The 20,535-nt window shown below is 41.9% G+C and overlaps 1 protein-coding gene across 2 annotated transcripts in view; it reads right to left on the bottom strand.

Moving 5' to 3' along the window:
• Positions 1-383: 383 nt before the first annotated feature.
• oca2 (oculocutaneous albinism II) overlaps positions 384-20,535 on the bottom strand; it is a 64,659-nt gene continuing 44,507 nt past the window's right edge. For both annotated transcript variants that reach the window (XM_086282429.1, XM_086282430.1), the window contains 5 exons: positions 19,918-19,977; positions 19,071-19,175; positions 17,145-17,238; positions 9,487-9,580; positions 384-1,201 (listed from right to left, as the gene is read on the bottom strand). In XM_086282429.1, the coding sequence (XP_086138555.1) occupies positions 1,114-1,201; positions 9,487-9,580; positions 17,145-17,238; positions 19,071-19,175; positions 19,918-19,977 (441 nt within the window). In that variant the 3' untranslated portion in view covers positions 384-1,113. The remainder of the gene's footprint in view (positions 1,202-9,486; positions 9,581-17,144; positions 17,239-19,070; positions 19,176-19,917; positions 19,978-20,535) is intronic.

Genomic DNA, 20,535 nt, shown 5'->3' with positions numbered 1-20,535 from the left:
ATCACATTCTTCATGAGCTGCACGTTTGACTTGGCAAAGATTCTGTCCCGGATCCCATTTATCTGGGCTTGGGACCGACACTAGGAGTACACTGGCTTGTGCAGGTTTTGGGCTTATCCAAGGAACTTCAGGGTTTACTCTGCTAAGTAGGTGGTTCACTTACCAGACTATATCGCCATAGTACCTTTTGGAGCTGGTTAGGTTCCAGATTAGGGATCAACAGTCAATCCTCTGGAAAATAGCATCACCATTCCTGGAAGGTCTTTTGACCTCTGGCTGCAGAATAGACGAGTCTAAAGTTTTTCAATAGTGTCTAAAGTCTGTGTTTCCCTGATGAGCATCTGTAATAAATATAAATTCTTACACGCAAATTTATTCCTCGATTTATTTTTTCGTTCTCCTTTTGGCTGTTCAGGATGTTGGGCTGTACAACGCATACAGAAAAACAGATAAAGTAAGAAGATGCTGTTCAGTGCATTGAGAGCATTTACATGATAAATATGATTGCTGAAATAAATCAGTGAGTTTACATGTACACAATCCACTAGGTGGTATACAATGCTTCGACCACAGTCTACAACTGCTTTCTTGTCTCATCGGTTCTTTGCAGTTAAATTGATGCTGCCTTTGACACAAACCTTTAGAAAATCCCTTTCACTGGATCTTGTTGTAAATATAAACAGAAGTTTGGTAAACCACTGGTGTAATGTTCGTGATTGGTTTTCTAAACAGGCCACTTTTTTCTTTTTTTTGTTTCTTTTTTGTCTGTTTCCAAAAGAACGGACAGTCTGACATCAGCGAGCACACCTTCAAATGCTTACACTAGTTATTTTACCCTGTGAAGCCATAGCACCATGTACACCATAATGGACTGGTGACATTTTTGTTTCAGAAATTTCTTGCATTTTGGTCAAAGCTCAGATAAATCTGGTCCCTGATGGTCTACACTTTACTCAAAGACACCACTTTTCCGTGCTTTGAAAAATATGGCTGCAATGCTTCATATAATGCCGGTAAACTGAGCAGTCAGGTTACACATCACGTTACAGTGAACTCAGACTCTTGGAGGAGTGGTCACACAGTTTCTTTGGATTTCTGTGCAGCAGGTACAGTTCACATGTTCCATCCCAGTCCGATGTGCGTGGCCAGCAGGTAGCACATGCCGATCATGCATGTCATTATCATCATGGGGAATCCCAGCCTGTACAAAACAAGAGAAGAGCAAGTTAGTTGCAATGATCAGCACTTCAGTCAGGATTATTGGAATAAAAAGATTTACGGGCTGCAGTAACCTGCATGTGGGGGCCTGTCTCTGATCAGGGCATATACAGAAAGTCAGAAACAGCAATAAAGGAGGAGCAGGGGGACAGGTGGGTTGTCAAGTGGCTTGCAGATGTGCCCTAGATTAACCATTTGAATTAACAGGATAGTATGAATTGTCCTGGACTAGATCTATGCTTCACTTGTTTTCTTTTGTTGAGATAAATATAGTTAGCCACTCAGAAAAGTCACAGAGCTCAACCTCCACCAATATGACCATTTTAAGGAAAATTATTTGGAGTCTCACCAAATGCTCCCTCTGTCCACCAACTCTTGTGTAATTTGTCTCTTGCCTTGGAGAAGGAGCTGGTTGGCAGTGTTTTTGTAGTTGTTGTCATCATCTTAAAATGTATTCATTGTTCCCATCAGTGTGTGTCTTCTATTATTTTGCTATTGTTGCATGATTCAATGGAAGCTGTTAGTTTAGCAGGAACGTAAGCTCCAGTACACACAGAAAAAGAAGTCAAGAAATGTTGTTTACTACTTTTATTATTTTCTACTATATACCTTTCACTCTTACTGAAGCAAACAGCAATTTGCTTCAATAAGTGTAAAGCATCGTGTAATGTCACATGAAGTCATAGCTTCCATTTATATTATCCTGGTTTATTCTCTCAAATTTCTCCTTTAAAAAAATATATTACCAAAAATGGCATTAAAAAAATCCTGGCACTAAAGCTAGGTTTGAAAAAGTAATAAAAGACCTTTATCTTACAGGGATTTTTCTTCTCTTTATTATCACCTCTCTTTGTGAGAGACATATTTTGACCTTTGGCAGCCACAGACAGTCCAACTCCTCATATAAAGAAAACCAAATTATTGCAAAATCCAGTCTTATTGATGTGTGACACTTTGCTGAGCTCCACAACTTACTCTGTCTTCACTCAGCCTGCAGCACAGGGAGGTCAGAGCTGCACAGCCGCTCAGAGCCGTTAAAAATTCAGCGTCTTGATCAAGGACACATCAGCCTGCAGGTGAAGGCTTGTCTTCCTGCACGCTAAAGCTAGCAGATGCTCCGAGACATGCACATTGCGTACAACGGAACAATCTAAAAAGTCCTCGGCTGCATGCACACATCTCATTAGTCCAAAGTTGTTTATTGAAACAGAAATGGCTTCACATGGTGACATTTTTAAAGGCCAGCTTTCTTCTGAATGTAATGACTGAAATGTAGTCCCCTGGATGAAGCATTGGTGGTGACTGCTGCCATGTATGTTTCTGCTTCTCACCCCTGAATTAGTCTCCTTAATTAAAATGTGTCCTTAGATGACTCCTGAACTGCAGATGGCTCGTGTTTGGATGTCTACCATGTCCTATATGGACACATGGCAGCTCCGAGGGCCAGAGATCTGTTCATCCTCACTCTGTGCCACGGATCACTTTGGAGGACAAAAACTGCATGTATATTCAGCGTGCCAGCCATCAGTCTTCATCAAAGCAGAAAAGGACTAATTAAGACTAAAAAATAAGAGAACATATCATTAAAATATCATTGAGAGCAGATGTTGCTCTCACTCTGACAGCCTGAAGAGAAAAAGTTTGGGCCAAATCAGCCTGGAAAAAAAACATAAACATACAGCTGCTATATTATCTGTGTTAATCTTTATATTAGGATTAAAGACAAAATGATGACAGTTCATTCAAATGCAATTATTATGACGATAAACATTATATTTGGCTTACGTGTGGTTTTATGTGTATAAAGCACACAGATGCTTATATGAAATGGCAAGGTTAACCGTGCAAGTCTGATTGTCAGTGAGACAAAAGGTTACCTGTCTCTTTGCTGTGTGTATTTTCAGTTAACCTGGACATGACCTCTTCTTAGAGGATCTCAAGGAACTGAGATGACCATTTGGGTTCAGAATGAGTATCTGATGATCACTGCAGCTGCCCACAACTTTGTTTTCTTTTTCATTTTCTTATGTTTAGCTGCCTTTACGGGTCACTACGGTAGTCATATATGGTTGTCTGCTGAAGGCCAAGGCTTTTAAAGTTCTCATCAGAGAATTATCTTCCTCTGATGATGCAACTCAGAGAGGTGACACTGACCTTCAGCAGCTCATCAACCAGTTTGCCCATGCCTGCAGTGAGTCTGGGCTGGCTATCAGCATCAAGAAAACCAACAAAATGACTGATTATTTTAGCTGTTTGGGTTCTGTCGTCGCCAGCAGCAGCCTATAGTATCATTTACTAGGCAAAAAGACAAACAAGAGAGTGTGGGAGATCAAAAGAATCACCTAGAACCATTTCACCTTCACTGCCTACAGCAAATAGTCGCTAACATAACTGTGCTTAAACAAGCCAGCTCTCAGAGCATGCTTCTCCACCTCCTGTCAGTGTCGATCGGAGCCTATCTCGATCGACACGAACATCAGGTGTGTGTGTGCGCGTGTGCGCGTGTGAGTCAATGCAATATAAATATTTGCCAGTTCATCTACTGATTGAAATGAGACAGCTACCATCTATTTCCTGTTCTGTTCAAAAGCGTCTGGATGCATTTCTCTCTACCGAGATGGGTTTTGTTTTTATCCTAAAAGGGTACATTTTGTCAATTTAAGCTTTTTTTTTTGTTTCTTTGTTTTATATGTCCTCTTATAAATACAATATGGGGTTATGAGATTTGTAAATCATTGTGTTCTGTTTTTACCTGTTTTATACAGTGTCTCTACTTCGTAGGATCTGGGTTTATATGTGTAAGTGCCTGTGTGAAAACTGCAGTCAGTGTACCATGTCTGCTGCTCAAACTAAATTATGAGGTTTCCAGTGAATATGCTTGCAGAAATGGCAAATAAGTACTTGGACTGAAGAATATTAAGACTTTATAGGCACTTCAGCACTTTCATGATTTTAAGACATTCTGCATTTTAAGTGTAACAAAAAAACAGTTTCAAAGTTTCTCAACTGAGTCATAATGGTCATTGTCATTTTTGAGTGATTATCATTATTTACGCATCAGTAGCAGGAATGCGAGCTGCCCAGTGGGCCACTTTTGGTAAGCAGAACTGGCGCTGCGGGATGAACCTTGCAAAAGAGGTTTTTAATCTCAATGGGACTTTTCCTGGTTAAATAAAGGTTAATAATAATAATAAAAAGTAGCAAAAGTGGGGGAACTGTGAAGAAAAGATGAAAATAATATAAGATTTACTAAAAAGATTTTAGATAATATATATTAAGTTTAGAATTTATAATTTTCTTTTTTCTGATAATAAGTAAATAAGTAAAAGATCTACAGAAGAAAGCATCTTCTGTAGTACTGGTATCACATCTCTAAACTTTCAGTATGGTGAATGTCTTTTCTCTAGAAGGTGTAAGCATTTTGCAGTAGTAACATTCTTAGTTTCCTAACCAAACTTTCTTCATTTTCATGCACCTGAAAGGAACTGTCTTTTTCTTTTCTTGTCTACCATCGCCAGACACTGCTAGTTACTGTGGTGACCTAATCAGATGAAAAGCACCACCTTCAAGACACTGAAAACTCTGACTTCAGGCTCAACATATTTCAATAACCTATTAGTCTGTTTTCCTGTTGGCCCCCCAGCTCACCAGTGGTCCCTTCCAAGATTTAGATCACCATGTGGCGCTCTCAATCTTGGGGTTGAACTGCAGCTGCCAGAGTAGAGCCAGAGCCAAAGAAAATAGTTCCTTTTCAGTGCTCCATAGAATGCCTTTCACCTTATTTTCCATATATTAATAAAGAGTTTCCTAAGTCCAGTCCTTTCTCATCAATTTAGGTTTTTGCACATGACAGTTTGCAATCAAGCCGTGGTAGATCTGCTGCATGAAATTCTGTCCTGATTAAACAAAGACAAAAGCAGCCGATGATCTGTGTTGAATTTGTTGATTAAAATGGAAGCTCTCACAGGTTTTATTAGCAAGCCAAACACACAAAACGTTTAGTGTAGCTGTCAATATGCACCCCGACAGCTACTGGAAATAATATTGTGCAAAAAGATGCAAAGTGGCTAATGCTACCTATTTTGTGCAGAGGTCAGCATCCTCATATGTTGATGAACCACAGAGAAGGCATGGAATAGAACAGGTCTGTCAGTGCTCTGAAGCACCTCCAGACTGGACAGTAACGCAGCATTCAGCTGCACAGATGTAGGGCCATTTGGTGTTTATATTGATTTGTAATGTGAGAATTCAGTTCTTTGACTACACTGCTCGGTTTCTGTTAATACCACATGCTTTTCATTTAAACTACACTATAATCACATATTGCTTGTGGGAAAAATGAGCCTGTCTGGCTGTTATCGCTGTCAGACAGCCTGAGGTCACCTCTGCATGAGTGAATCCCTTTCTACGGAGCAATACCTATTTCCCGATCACAGGCACATCATGAGGGGACACGGGGCACATGAAAAAGACACCACAATATACCACAGAGAGGAGCAGGGTTCACCTTGTCTAAAAATCCCCATCAAACCTTGTGATCTCACACAATGACTTAATTGCATATGATGGGAGCTCTTTGAAAGTCCTGATGCAATCTCAAAGACTCTTTAGATAAACCAATGGGCCGCGCTTCTCTGACTGTGGAGGCTGTAGGACCGAGAGAGCAGCGCTGCTCCCCTGTGATAATGGTTGACCTGTTCTATTCAATGAGCACAAAAAGCACACTGGTGCAGTGTTTAAGCTGTGAAGCGGTACACAAAAAAACCTCCAAAAATATGTATGAGCGTGATTGCAGTGTTTATTAGAAATAAAGCTAAAACACCTGCCTCTGTAGTGCAGAGGCAGCTTTTCTGTATAGATTTCCTGCAGGTGACTGTACATGAGCAACATGTGGTCCAAAAGAACAAGACACTCTGAAGCACCTTACATTGTCTAATGTCATTTGTTTTTGTGTCTCAAAACTGTAGCAATTTGCTACATTGATAGGCATTTACAAGTACATTTTGCAGTGGGTCTATTCTAGAGTGCTTGTAATGCCACGGGTGCATTACAAGCACCCGTGGCAGTTTCTATTCAACCGACCAACATACAGAGCTGTTACTTTAGTGATGCACTTTAGGTTAATGGTTTGTGGCGAGGTGGATGATAAGGGCCTTGAGGCACGAAGGAAGCAACAGGGACCATGCTAACTGCTGAGCTATTCGAGGCTACTCATTTTCCTTTGTGATGGCTTATCAAAAAGGCATTTGTGCCCCCGTGGGCTCATCTGGCCCCTGAATTCATCCTCCTGATACAGCACTAGTCAATCCCAGCTGCCCAGACTTCGCTCCCCCTTGCCTGTCTCTCTGAACAGCAGTGACCCTTGCCACAGACATCCAATTACAGACAGTGCTTCAGCCAAGAGCAATGCTCCTGTCCAATAACTGTAAACACAGCTAGAGCGGGAGAGAAGTAGAGCTGACGGGTTGCAACTGTTCCCCTCCATTTCAATGAAATCCTTTGCAGACAGACGTCCCAGAGTCTTTTTAGTGCACTAAGAAATTTGTCAACGAGCTTTAACCAACTCTGACACATTTTCCACCAATTACTTCACTGGCTTTAGCGGCGTGTCAGAGCCAACTGAGCAGGTAACGAAGGCTGAAAAAGTAATGGTGGAATTTTCTTAATGCCAAAGGTCACCTGAAGTTGTTCTTTTTCTTCTCAGCCACAGTCTCATTAGCTGTAAATAGGAATATCAATGAAGCAACCTGCTACAGATCAGATTACAATATTAAAACGTAGTAGTAACATAGTAACATATCCTGTAGCTTAGGTATGTGGGAAGTACAATACTTCTGCAAGTCTTTAGAATAAATTACAACTCACTGAAAACAACAAATTGAGCATAGCGTTAGTTGAGTTAGGCCACAAAGTCACAATCAGCTGATTAGGGTGTGCCTTTCAGAGTGATGCTGTGCACAGTGTAGACTTAAGGACCCAAAATGCTGAACGCAGGAGGATTCCAACAGAAAGCTGATAGTAAAATCCACAAGGTAACAAAAAGTCCAAATACAAGAGAAAATAGACAGTGTAGACAGCAAGGCAAATACGAGGAGCCAGAGAATTTAAACAAAAGGTGAACAGGACAGCACAGAAGAAAACACACACACACACACACACACACACACACACACACACACACACACACACAGGAACATAACAGTACAAAGAGGAAGTCTATTTATGGCCCTTGGTCTATTGATTGGAATGAGGGAAAATGGGCGAAAGAATTACAACGAGGTGAAGACACACAGGATAATCACTCAAGGGGAAGCAAAACCACACAGGGAATTGAAGAAAACTTTCACAGTAAAACAAGAGACCGGTACATGGAAACTAACTTCTAACAAAATATCAGACCAGGGAACACACTAAAACAGAGGAAGACAATGGGAAATGTAGGAGCCATTCTTGGGTTAATACCTTATGTGGTCACTAGAGGTCACCTTTTTCTGTTTTGATTATGTAATGTAAAGGTATTTAAGGTAGACGCACGTAATCGGCGTCAGGTGTGTCATTGAGAAGGCAAACAGTTTGTGACGTTGCGCTGTTATGCTAAGTCGATACAGAATAAAGACCAAAAAGGACAAGATACATACTGCTGGAGTTATTGGACTGTGAACTTAATTCATGCATACCAGTGACATCACGTCACCCCCGTTAACGACCACCTCAGTGGCTTCAAGCGTAGGCTTAGCCTCTACAGGAAACATCTGAGAACTAAAAGCTAGAACATTTGGTTGGTCCCTGTGGACCTATCCCTGACTCCTCCGGTCCACATCCTTTGGGCATTTAATGGTGTGAGAATGTGTGTGTGTGAATACTAGAAAGTACTGAGTAGAAGGCATTAATAAGTTCCAATCAATTTAGCATTTTCCTTAAAATCAAGCCAGGATTACACAACTTAAACAACTGCAGCATCTGCAAACCTCTTAGCAACCCATCTCTTCCTCAGCTCCTCCTTTTTATATCACAGAATTTTATCGCTGTTATATGATGAAGCCCAGTCTGTTCTGTCTGGGGGTGCTCGGTCCTGCTCTCCTCGTCTCCAGATTTTCACATGGAAGGACTGGGAATGGGAACATCAATGTTCTTTAGACTACAAACTGAAATGTCACCTTCACGGCGGCGCTTCAGAAAATGTTAGGTGGTAAGTATAGATAGAATATCAGTATAAATGTTGTCTGTGATTGATATGATGAAAGCACTCTCACTCCATCCAGTGAAAACACTTTCAGATCTTTGATGACAATAATCTACAGTAAGCCACAGACACCGCGTTCAGTCATAAGTGTCACAAGTTTAATGTTAAATCAAGTCTCTGTTCAAATCTGTTACACAAATCCCAAAAGAAATCCTCTGACTTTGTCTCTTTTCAACCCTCACGGGCATTACATTTCCACTGTTCCTAAATAAAATAGCGATGCAGTTCCAACCCAATGGCATATCAAGTCTAATCAGACTCATATTCATGCTTTTTTTCAACATAACTGACCCCTTCGGCTTCTCCAACATGCAAACCATAAAGCGTGTCTGACTGCTGTGTCGCCAGGGTGCAAATTATCAGTGAGCAGGTGGCAACCTGATAGGAAGCCTGCTGACCATCCAGCCTGCGATATAACCACATTTTCTGCCATTCATTCGACTTTTTTTCTTGTAACCACCCTAGAGTTCTGAAATCAGGCTCCACGGTTGGACGGTTTCACTCAGTATCAGTTCAATCAGTCACACATATGTTACACTGTTTATGCCTCTTTCATGGTTCAGCGTGACTGGGGGACTTCTATTTCTGTCGACATGAGAGAATATTGCTGCAGGTTGACTTCCTCCACACTCACTGTAGTAAACATTTCTCTACAGGGTCACTGAAGAGGACACAGACTCAAATCACTGCTTGCACTACATAACAAACCCGTGCGTGTCGTGTTGTTTCCTGGAGTCTGCTCACAGAACGCTGCACCTGCTGCACAAAGACAAACTAAACGTGTTCTGTCACATGATACTCAGTGCGACACGTTTTCTCTAAATGTTCTCAGGCTATTCATACACACTGTTGGCAATTTCTAATGAAACATATGATGGACATAAATGTGTAAGTAGCCCCTCAGGCTGAATAGCCTATCGTATTTCAGCACCACAAACCAAGAACAGAGGAACTTTTCAAACTTGCTGTTTATGACCTCTTTGTGCATGGGACTGCTTCGTGCTGTTAATGGCGCCTTTGCTTACTTGAAGAACTCCATGAAGGAAAAGCCATATCCATGTTGCTCAGCGATGCCTGCACACACAACATTGGCTGATGCTCCTATCAATGTGCCATTTCCTAAACAGAAAAGAGAAAAAAGTCAGAGAAAACTTTTCTTTAATGTCAGGTGTGTTTCCAGAACCACTAAAAACTGTAATTAAACCTATACTGAAAAAGGACAATCTTGACAAGACACAAATGAGCAACTACAGGCCGATCTCCCATTTTTAAGTAAGATCATTGAAAAAGCAGTTTCTCAACAGCTCAATTACTTCTTAAAACAGAATAATTGCTACGATGCCTTCCAGTCAGGTTTTAGACAGAGCCACCGCACTGAAACCGCTCTGACCAAAGTGTTTAATGACATATGTCTGAATACAGACAGTGGAAAAATGTCAGTCTTAGTTTTGCTGGATCTCAGTGCAGCATTTGATACAGTTGACCACAACATATTACTCAAACGACTGGAGAACTGGACAGGTCTTTCAGGAACTGTACTAAACTGGTTCAAAACATACTTAGAAAACAGGAAATACTTTGTATCAATAGGTAACTTCACATCTGAGCAGACAAGTATCACATGTGGAGTCCCCCAAGGTTCCATCTTGGGACCCCATCTGTTTAACATTTACATGTCCCCACTGGCACAGATTATAAAGAACAACAAAATAAACTATCATAGCTATGCAGATGACACACAAATATATATCAGGCCCTGTACAGGCTCTTGGTAAATGCACTGAGGAAATTAATGACTGGTTGTGCCACAATTTTCTCCAGCTAAACAAAACTGAAGTAATAGTCTTTGGAGCCAAAGAAAAACGATTACAGGTCACCTTCAATCTATACACCTAAAAACCACAAACCAGGCGAGAAATTTGGGTGTAGTGATGGATGCAGACCTAAACTTAGAAAAACACATTAAGACAATAACAAAGTCAGCTTACTATCACCTCAAGAATATTTCAAGGATAAAAGATCTGATGTCTCAACAGGACCTGGAAAGACTAGTCCATGCATTCATCTTTAGTAGGCTTGATTACTGTAACAGCATCTTTACAGGTCTACCTAAAAAATCAGTCAGACATCTACAGCTCATTGAGAACTCTGCTGCTCGAGTCCTCACTAAGACCAAAAAAGTGGACCACATCAGTCCAGCTCTGAGGTCTTTATGTAACCCAGTGTTAATTTGGTTATCTGATATTGTGTGATATTCAGTATATATGTATATACCTATATTGGGTGTTATAAAATGTTCTTCAATGATTTTGAGTTTTTTTTTTATTGCTATTGGTTTGCGGCTGCTTTACGACAGTCGACTGTGGTAGTACATCCTAGCGGGAGGGGCTATGAGCTCACGTGGCTTGTAGCTGTGCCAGAGAGCAAGCTGGGGTGAGCTAGCGGGGAATATCGCCTTCTGCAGTAGCCTTGAAAAGGACTATTGTTCGTTCTCCTGCCAGACGCTTCGCTGCTGTGCTGCCTTACTGCTGTGCTGCCTCGCTGCTGTGCTGCCTTACTACTGTGCTGCCTTACTGGTGCCATTAAAGGACAAGCGGCCGCCATCCCTTCATCCATCCGGACCTTGATTATTTGGACCGAAGTACTCACACACACGCCCGCACTCAGTGCCATACACTCTCTTTATTTTGCTGGCCAGCTAATACCATTTGGTTTTTTTTTTGGTTTTTTTGTTTGCATTCACAAAGACTATCCAAAGACATTTTGGTTATTGTCAAATAGACACTCTCTGATTACGGACTGAGGAGGTTGTGGTGTTACAACCCCAGGACTGAGAAAAAGGACTCTTTACATAATATATTCACTTGTCTCCTGGTTAGGAAAAGTGACTATTGATGGAAATATTTTTCTTCTTCTTGTCTTTGTTTACATTGTATCCCAGAGAAGTTTTAAGTTGTTCAGGTTGAAACATTTGCATTTAAAGTCGGTTAAGTTTCCTTTGATATATCAGTGTCAAGCTGATGTTTAAGAGGGTATGTTAAGGACAGATGTGCTCCAGTCCATCAATCCTTTAAAGTGCTGGACACCGATGGTAAATTGCCATCAGACCCTAAATAAATTGTCCTCTGCTGTTATCCATATTGCTTCACTCATTCTTTGGTGAGTAGACGTATTGGTTACAACTAAGAGTAGTAGGAAAAAAATTGGCGCCCGAACAGGGACTGGAGCGCATCACTAACTTTATCCTGAAGCACATGCACAGACATCTGTGAATTCATCTACTGCTTTGCAGAGAGAGACAATGGAGTTTTGTGACAGGTATGGTTTTGATCCAGAGTACACTGTTTTGTTAAAAGGGGCTAAAGCCGAGATTAAACTACAAGAGGTGCAAAGAGCATTCGCTTTGCTGGATCACGTTGTCAAAATTCAACAAATAGATAGTCTCCCTGACACTATTTTGTGTCAGTTCATGGAGTGCATTACCCCAATGCTCTTAGATGGAGAACATTCAGCAGATGGGGAGTGTTGGGAGGTTATTCAGATAGATGAGTACTGTCCTCAGGGACCTGACAGTTTTCACCTGGCGCATGATGTGGTCCCCCTCGCTCGAGCAATTGATGATGTGACTGCTAGTTTCAGAGAACAAGTAAACGAACTGGCATTAGCATATAATGTGAGCCCCATGACTTTAAATCAGGCTGCAGTGAGCCACATGTGTGGGAAAAATGATACATATAAGGGGTTAGCTACCTCAACTCCTGCCTTGGGAGTTAAAACTCAGTCCACACCAGGTCCCAGGTCAACTGCCGCCTGTGATGATGGCCATGTGCCCAAGGCTAAACAGGCACTTGATGCGGACTCCCTGCTTGTTGATCCTTTGCCAGCGGAGGTTCAGAGAGTCATTGTGGAGCACATTGTAAAACATGACTCGCCCATGCACACTCCCTCTGGTTTTGAGCTCCGCTCATTTTCAGGAAACTCTCCAAAACCCCCTAATGAGGTAGAGTACAGGGTATGGCGACTTAGAGCTAAACAGGTACTAAATGACTCTACCCTTTCCGAAGGGCAGCAGCGCCGTGTTTTCCTCGATAGCTTGGCTAGCCCTGCTTTGAATGTGGCCCTTTCTATTGGGTCTCAAGCATCACCAAAAGACTATCTCGATGAGCTTGACAAGGCTTATGGCAATGTCACTGGAGGTGAAGAGCTGTATATCCAGTACCTAGAGACTCATCAGAATAGTGGAGAAAAGGCATCTGATTACTTGCGCCGACTCCAGACGTTGCTGCAGGAGGTAGTTGACGGTAATGGCATACCTAGAAGTGATTTTGATGTTCAGCTACTAAAGCAGTTCCTCAGAGGTTGCTGGGATGACTCTCTAATTGCCACTCTGCATCTAAAAGAAATAGTGGGATCTGCACATCATGTTATTCCCACTTTCTCAGAGCTGCTTTTTAAAATCAGAATGCATGAGAAAGAGAGTCAGTTAAAAGAAATGCGCAGGAGACGTTACATGAGCGGCACCTCAACTAAAGTGCAGGCTCGAACACTCGTAGCCACAGATGACGGCAGGCATTCTGGCACACCTCCCACAGCGCTGGATGCTTGTACCAGAGAGCAACTGGAGGAAAAGAAAAAAAAAAGAGGAGTGGAGGAAGTATGTTCGCCCCCTTGTACATGCTTATAACTGTACAAAACATGACGCAACTGGAGAAGCGCCCTTCCTTCTGATGTTTGGTAGAGAGCCACGCCTTCCGATTGATCTCTGTTTTGGACATAGTCCACGTGGCCACAGCACCAGAACACATATTCAGTATGTACGAGAACTAAAGAGTAGGCTGAAGTATGCATACGACCTAGCCTCAAGAAATGCTGAGAAGAGACAATTGTTGAACAAAAGACGCTGGGATGCTAAGGTTACTGCCCTTCCATTGGAAGTGGGTGACAGAGTCCTGGTAAGGAATCTGAGCCTAAGAAAGAAACACAAAATCTCTGATAAGTGGGAGCCTATTGTGCACATCGTTGTTAAGCAGACGGATGAGTCTATCCCGGTTTATGTGATTAGGCCAGAGGATGCAGAGGGCAGAGAGCGAGTTCTGCATCGTGACATGCTTCTTCCCTGTGGGTTCCTACCGGTTAACCTGCAATGTGACAGTCAGGATGTGCTAACCAGTTCGGTTCAACCTCTCATGAGAGTGGATGCAGGGAGCAACACAGAAGAAACTCGGCTGGAGGAGGAGTTTGGGCAAGACGAGGAAATAAACTTTACATCCAGCCAATTTCCTGACAATGACTTGTTGGCGGATCAAAGGGATGTTCTGGGAGAACAGGAGGCGTCCCAGCCACAGTATCCTCTGAATCCTGGGGCACCTGAATTCATTGTAGATCTGACAGGATCGGAGACAGCAAACGATGAGGAGGTGCTCAGCCCAGCCCCAACATGTGGTAGGCCACAAAGGAGGAGAGTGCCACCAGCTTATCTCAGTGACTATCAGGTCGGCTACAAAGTCGATTGTAAGCATCACAGTTTCAATGTGCCGATGACACTTGCATTGCTCAATAACTTTTTCCTGTCATTACAACAACAGATTGCTGGGTTAGTGCAATCTCTGTCGGGTGATAGTGACAGGGACGTCACACTTTAAACAGGGGTGGATGTAACCCAGTGTTAATTTGGTTATCTGATATTGTGTGATATTCAGTATATATGTATATACCTATATTGGGTGTTATAAAATGTTCTTCAATGATTTTGAGTTTTTTTTTTATTGCTATTGGTTTGCGGCTGCTTTACAACAGTCGACTGTGGTAGTACATCCTAGCGGGAGGGGCTATGAGCTCACGTGGCTTGTAGCTGTGCCAGAGAGCAAGCTGGGGTGAGCTAGCGGGGAATATCGCCTTCTGCAGTAGCCTTGAAAAGGACTATTGTTCGTTCTCCTGCCAGACGCTTCGCTGCTGTGCTGCCTTACTGCTGTGCTGCCTCGCTGCTGTGCTGCCTCGCTGCTGTGCTGCCTCGCTGCTGTGCTGCCTCGCTGCTGTGCTGCCTTACTACTGTGCTGCCTTACTGGTGCCATTAAAGGACAAGCGGCCGCCATCCCTTCATCCATCCGGACCTTGATTATTTGGACCGAAGTACTCACACACACGCCCGCACTCAGTGCCATACACTCTCTTTATTTTGCTGGCCAGCTAATACCATTTGGTTTTTTTTTTGGTTTTTTTGTTTGCATTCACAAAGACTATCCAAAGACATTTTGGTTATTGTCAAATAGACACTCTCTGATTACGGACTGAGGAGGTTGTGGTGTTACAACCCCAGGACTGAGAAAAAGGACTCTTTACATAATATATTCACTTGTCTCCTGGTTAGGAAAAGTGACTATTGATGGAAATATTTTTCTTCTTCTTGTCTTTGTTTACATTGTATCCCAGAGAAGTTTTAAGTTGTTCAGGTCGAAACATTTGCATTTAAAGTCGGTTAAGTTTCCTTTGATATATCAGTGTCAAGCTGATGTTTAAGAGGGTATGTTAAGGACAGATGTGCTCCAGTCCATCAATCCTTTAAAGTGCTGGACACCGATGGTAAATTGCCATCAGACCCTAAATAAATTGTCCTCTGCTGTTATCCATATTGCTTCACTCATTCTTTGGTGAGTAGACGTATTGGTTACATTTACACTGGCTGCCTGTCCGTCAGAGGATAGACTTTAAAGTTCTGATGCTGGTCTATAAAGCTCTGAATGGTTTAGGACCAAAATACATCAGTGACCTCCTGACGCAGTATGAACCTTCCAGATCCCTCAGGTCATCTGGATCCGTTTTTTTATCAGTTCCCAGAGTCAGAACCAGACACAGAGAAGCTGCATTCAGCTTTTATGCTCCATATATCTGGAACAAACTCCCAGAAAGCCTCAGATCAGCTGAAACACTCAGTTTATTTAATTCTCAGCTGCATTTGAATAAAACACCAAATCCACACTTTTAAGCTTAAAATTCAAAACTTATATTTTAACTACTGATTTTATCTACTGTTTTTTTGTTTTGTGTTTTTTCTCTGTAATCAATTTTAAATCGTGCTTTTTATTGTTTTTGTTTTTTAATGTCTCTGTAAAGCACTTTGAATCACCTTGTTGTTGAATTGTGCTATATAAATAAACTTGCCTTGCCTTGCCTAAACTGCTTTTTATTACTTCCCAGCAAACAGATAATGCTACAAAGCTGGACGCTCATATTAAACATGGCTAAAGTTGCAAATAAACAGGTCAGTGTCTCTGAAACGCTGCACTGTTTCACATCCTGTTTCAAAAACATTTTGTTTTCTATTCTTGGATCTGATTGGCATTAAATGGAGGGTCTCTCTTTGTACGGTTACAGAAGAAGCTCTGCTCTGATCACAGCACGCCCACCCACCTGCTCAGTCTGACTCAGAAATACTTCCATCAGTTTGCTTAAAAACATTTTTGGAGGTTGACCAGAAAAGAAAACTTGAAATACTGTGCATTTCCTGAAGAAGTAGAGCCGTGGGTATTAGTTTTCTTTTTCTCAGAAAAAAAACAAAACAGCTAAAGACCAGAAAGTCAGCTTCTGCAATCAGAGCCCACTATGAAGGTGGATCTTTAGCTGATTAATGTTAGAAGATGATGATTTTTTTTTATCTGTAAAGGAAAATGAAGACGAGTTAGAAAAGCACATTTCAGTGATGTGTAAATAACCAATCTCTGAAATGTTTGTCTTGTATTGACACTTGAAACAAATCTCTACTGTAACTACTGTTTCAGAATGGGAAATTATGTTTCTCAGTTGGTTTCCTCTACTGCTGCAAGAGGAAGACACACTGCACAGAACCATCACAGCCTGTTTGCAGAAGCTCAATAGAAGTAACAGGAACGTGTGCTTTTAAGGAAGAGAGACCATAAAGAGACAGGATGCTTGTTTTAGGAAGAGAGTGGAGCGAGTGGCTGCATCAGCGTTTAGTAGAAGATGAGTAAGGACTCGTGTTCAACTCGTGCAATGCTGCTCTAGAAGAACCCAATAATAAAAATATAGAGCTGAGCAAAACACAAGTTAACGTAAAGTATTTCATCATTATGAGCATGAGTACTTTACAGTCTTATAATACTGTTGATCACTTTTCTGACTTAATCTCATAAAGCATTGCTTTAACAGTCAGCACGCGTACCCATCCTGCAGTTCAATACTGCCCACATCTCAAAAGGTGTCAGTGTGAGGATGGAGCTTGGCAGGGGCAACATCACACTGCCAGTCGATAAAGACCTGTCACAGTGCAGTTGATTAAACTGAAACACTATGACAGCTCTCTCTCTCCATTTGTGTCCTTCCCATCGGAGCAGAGTCACAGTCGGATGAAGGGCTGGCCACTGGGGCGCAGAATGAGCCTGACTGAGGCGATCTCTGAGAGCCCTGAGGCTGCTCCCACAAAGAGCGCAGCCTGACCTCCCCGGGGAGCGACACAGCTGTACAAAGTGTGGCTGTCACCTGGAGCATATGTTGTCTTCTTCTGGCAGCCGTCATCAATAAAGATCCACACCTTTCAAACAGGGATAAACTATAAAGTCCCTGATGTCTGTGAGGGAGTCTGGAAGGCTGTTGTGTATTTTTCCCAAAACTGACATGCAATGCACTATTTTTATAATACAGCATATGAGGCCCAAGAAGCAATACTTACCACCCAGACAGGCTCCCATAGCCAAAGCAAAGATGAGCGGTTTAACTGGCAGGTTCACATCTGCATCCTGACTCAGGTTGATGAGAACAGGAATCTGCAGAGACAGATTTAAAATCATGAAAACAGCTCTTTCTTGAAATTTTACATACTCTGTTTTTAATATGGCGAAATGTTTTTTTTGCTTTTTTTAACTACAAGAAGGATGTGTGTGTGTGTGTGTGTGTGTGTGTGTGTGTGTGTGTGTGTGTGTGTGTGTGTGTGTGTGTGTGTGTGTGTGTGTGTGTACATGTTTAGACACCTTTGTGAGGACAGAAAATTGGGATGTCACTATACTTGTGGGGACCAAGAGTCACCACGAGGCATTTTTGAGGTTCAAAATGTGGTTTTAGTGTCAGGGTTTCAATTAGGTTATGTTTAGGCTAAAGGTTAGGCATTCATTTTTGATGTTTAGGGTAAGCGGCTAGGGAAAGCATTATGTCAATTAGATGTCCTCACTAAGATATGAAAGTGTGTGTGTGTGTGTGTGTGTGTGTGTGTGTGTGTGTGTGTGTGTGGTTATGACGCAAGTGCTATACAATAACATGTTTATGGACTCCATGATGAATAAAGCCTGACTGTTCTCCTTTTGGAAAAGTATTATTATTTCTCTGAATTCTTTCTAATACCCAGCAGGGGGCGACTTCTCCAATGTGAAAGTACATGTATATGAGAGTGTACAAAAGTATGAGAAAACAAACCTACGCCTGAGTTGAGTTAAGGCCTCCATATACCTCTAGTATTTCCTGATAGGATCTTATTTGCTGGTCTTATTCATTATTGTTCATATTTTGAAATATGTACCAGTTTTGACAGCTGCTTTATATCAATCTACATGTCTGCCCCTTGTTAGGGAAGCAAACTTTAAATGTATTTTTGCAGGAATGGGTAAAATAGTTTAAAAAAAATGCATTTGAAATGATTATGAACAAACAGTTGGATGTTTTTAAGGAGAATATTTGTTTGTCCTCTTCCGATGTATCTCTTGTTTCGATGCTCTCACTGCAAGATCGGTAATTTTTTTATATACAGACATGAGTGAAGTATCAATAGTTTCCTGTAACTCTGGCACAGAAAGCAAATAAGTGTAAATGCAGAACTGTTGCTTTGAAAATGCTTCTAAATTGATTCATTCATACATAAATTTCCTAATCTCAATCACTGCGGACTGAAGGGGGAAAACAAATCTTTCCTCAGCCTCACTCTATTGTGCCAATCAGGACATCTTTCTTCTTATCAGCGGTGCACTGAATTGAAAAGTGACGCGCTTTGAAGTGCTCTTCTTTTCAGGTAGAGCAATTCTTGCATGGACCTGAAACTATGGGCGAAAAAAAAAAAACAATCAGAGAAAAGGACATTTTCAAAAAACCCCATGGACACACTGACTAGTCAAAAAATGTGATGGTTTAATTCTCACAGGCAGCATCTCATTCTGTCAGTGGGATAACGTCTTTCTCCTTTCTCAGTGTCATTTTAATTGAGCACAGAGGCACTCCTCTGAAACATTGATCTCTGCTGAATCTATTAATTTGGGGGGGAAAGACAGCTGACAATAGACGTGGTGAGGCAGTAGCTGTTCAGACAGTTTTTACAGAAATAAACCTCCAATTATGAAATGATTAACACATGTTGAGCCTGTTTTTTTCCTCCCACATCTGATTAATACATAATACAGCCCTAATCCCTGGTTGCATCTCTGCCTGTTATGTATTTTTTAATAAGAACCCCCCTCCCCGAATGATACACACCTTTTAACTTCTGTATCAGCATTTAATTGCTGTAGCTACACATTATAAATCGTCTCTCTTCCATGTCACAGAATCTGCATGTGACTTGTTTGTGTAAGAGTGTGATATGCTGCAGCTGTGATATCAGGCTCAGGGCTCTTACCATGGTGGCAGTGAAGGGAATGTTGTCAATGAGAGAAGAAGCCAGAGCCGAGACCCACATCACCAAGATAATGGCTATAGCCAAGCGCTGGTCTTCTGGCACCGCCTGACAGGGGAGATAAGAGTGACAGATAACTGCTACTTTTATTGCCGCTCACACGCACACACCCTCTCTCCGCCTTCGCTGATTTAAATCAAACACAACAATTATGTTCAGTCTCTGACACCGAACCCCTCCTCGGGGAGCAGAAGCTGAGAGGATGAAGCTGTTTGAATGTGTGACACAACCACAGGTGGTGGCTTTGAGTGTTATCTGTGCTGTAGGCGCACAGCGAGGCTGGTTCACCGCATGCGGTGTGATTTGAACCCTCTTCATGGCGACAGTAAGGAAAACAGAGTCTCCTCCTTTATTTCAGCTGTCCTGCAGCCCTACGAAGAGAGAAAGGCCATGCAGCTCTCACAGCATGTTGTCCATGGTTCTGGAACACCGAGTGGGTCACAAACCACAAATAGCACACTACCTGTCATGTGTCATTATTAGGCTCGCAGGGGCCCGCAGTCTAAACACAAGCTGACGTAGCTATTACTGGTGCAATTCTCTGCTAAGAGACACCTCGCTTGCATGACGCACAGAGGCAAGAATATGGGTGAAAATTACTTCAGACCCCTTCAGCTGCCTGCAGGAGTCAGATGCAAAGAAAATAATTGAATTCCGAGCCAGGCAGAACAAAAGGATCGATATGCATGGAATGCAATATCGCATCACCTGTGCCCAATTATCAGCGATGCAAGTCGCACAGAGACCTGAGAGATGACTGTAAAGGTTCAGAATCAAAGGGGAAACTTACTTTTATAAGCAGTGCTGTCTGTTCTCCGATATAGTCAATAAGCTGCAGCTGGGCTAAAGCCTGAAAAGGGAAGAGGAGAAGATTAATAAGGAAAAAAAAAAATCAGAAGAGAATCACTTAAAGGTGAGATTAAACCGAAAGAAGAAAAGCAATTTGGTTTCAATTTAGTGGCTATTAAATAGACAGAGACAGATGTATCCTTGTTATCATTCCTGAGATTGAATATTATTCATGTGCTGGTGAGCACTGCTTCACTGACTCTACACTGTGTTGTAGTTTTGCCCACAAAGAGAGAAACAACAAAGCCCTCACAGTGCTGACAGGACACTTTTCTTTGCATCCTTTCATTGAAGCTCATGGGTGAAAATACAGATAATTACTTTGCACATTGCGAGCTGACTGCCAGCTGCACTGTCAATTGAATCTATGCATTGATTCTGTTTTTCCTTAGTGTCCTGTGAAGCTGCTCGTCAGAGCAGACCCCAGCTAAACCTACATTTATCTTTGATCTGGATGCTTCAAGTGGCTCTAATTAAAAGTTGTTGTTTGGCATCAGTTCTTAGTTTTCAATGTTCAATTTGTGGTCCAAAATTTCCTTGGAAAAAAATAGAAACAAGC

The sequence above is a fragment of the Aulonocara sp. 'chitande type north' Nkhata Bay genome, linkage group LG23, assembly GCF_057382095.1.
Source record: "Aulonocara sp. 'chitande type north' Nkhata Bay isolate Kocher_YH1m ecotype deep benthic linkage group LG23, A_spYH_male_GT1.1, whole genome shotgun sequence".
Taxonomy (NCBI): Eukaryota; Metazoa; Chordata; class Actinopteri; order Cichliformes; family Cichlidae; genus Aulonocara; species Aulonocara sp. 'chitande type north' Nkhata Bay.
The sequence above is the reverse complement of the archived record's forward strand: the minus strand, read 5'-3'. Positions and strand labels throughout refer to the sequence as shown.